We start from the raw sequence: 1,270 nt of genomic DNA on the forward strand, positions 1-1,270 counted from the left end.
TTCGGCAGCATGGCGGGGGCCCACACCTACCTCACGCCACCTGGGACTCAGGGCTTTGCCCCCCACTACGACGACATTGAGGCCTTCGTGCTGCAGCTGGAGGGGAAGAAGCACTGGCGCGTCTACAGCCCCCGGACGGACGCCGAGGTGCTGCCCCAGTTCTCCAGCGCAAACCTGATGCAGGCTGAGCTCGGTGAGCCCGTGCTGGAGACGGTGCTGGAGGCCGGGGACCTGCTCTACTTCCCCCGCGGCTTTATCCACCAGGGCGACTGTCTCCCCGACGCGCACTCGCTCCACATCACGGTGTCTTCCTACCAGAGGAACTCCTGGGGGGACCTCCTGGAGAAGCTTCTCCCGGCTGCCCTGCAGATGGCCCTGGAGGAGGATGTGGAGTACCGGCGAGGGCTTCCCATGGACTACCTGGCATACATGGGGGTCGCCAACTCGGACGCAGTCGATGCTCGCAGAACAGCCTTTATGGAGAAGGTGCAGAGCCTGATGAAGAAACTGATTGACTATGCGCCCATCGATGCTGCCGTGGATCAGAGAGCCAAGTCATTTCTTCACGACTGTCTGCCCCCGGTGCTTACCCAGAGTGAAAAGGCGCAGAGTGTGTACGGCTTCCCAGCCCGGTGGCAAGATGGAGGCCCCCATGATGTCGATATACTGATAACAAAAGACACAGAAGTACGTCTCCTCCGCCACGGCATCGTTAGATTGTGTAATGAAGAAGCAGGTGTGATGCTGTATTACACAACGGAAAACTCAAGAGTGTATCACAAGGAAGAACCCAAGTTCATTGAGATAGATCCCGAGTATACAGACTGCGTCGAATTTCTCCTGTCTTCCTATCCAAACCACGTCAGTGTGGATACCCTTCCATGTGAAACCTTGGAGAACAAGATTTCTCTAGCCACGCTTCTGTTTGAGAAGGGCATCCTGACTACAAAGAAGCCTCTGGTGCAAGTGTAACTCTTATTTTTTGACAAAATAAACATACATTTGTTTAGAATGTGTTCTGTCTTGTTCTTGCCTTACACCTGCTAGGAGTGAATCAGCAGGCCGGATTGCAGGGGCAGGAGGGCTTTGGCATGGGTAGATGTGCTGGTTTCAGGCAGCAACAAGCGCCTTTACCTCACAGTGCTGTCGGCTGGCCCAGAGCAGACAAGGGAGTGTTTCATTCCATGGTATGTCAGGCACAGTGGTCAGGCTCAGGGCACTTGCGCAGTTCAGAGGTGGGAAGTGGCTGGGGATCGTTAAGACTTGGGCT

The 1,270-nt window shown here is 55.5% G+C and overlaps 1 protein-coding gene across 1 annotated transcript; it reads left to right on the plus strand.

Annotated features, from left to right (window-relative positions):
- Window positions 1–3: 3 nt before the first annotated feature.
- Window positions 4–1,012, plus strand: LOC104515933 (chromosome unknown open reading frame, human C14orf169; the record flags this gene model as incomplete). Its single annotated transcript, XM_010160108.1, has 1 exon — window positions 4–1,012. A coding segment is annotated over one exon (969 nt), but the record flags the coding sequence as incomplete, so codon positions are not given.
- Window positions 1,013–1,270: the final 258 nt, after the last annotated feature.

This window comes from Eurypyga helias, unplaced genomic scaffold (assembly GCF_000690775.1).
Source record: "Eurypyga helias isolate BGI_N326 unplaced genomic scaffold, ASM69077v1 scaffold3301, whole genome shotgun sequence".
Taxonomy (NCBI): Eukaryota; Metazoa; Chordata; class Aves; order Eurypygiformes; family Eurypygidae; genus Eurypyga; species Eurypyga helias.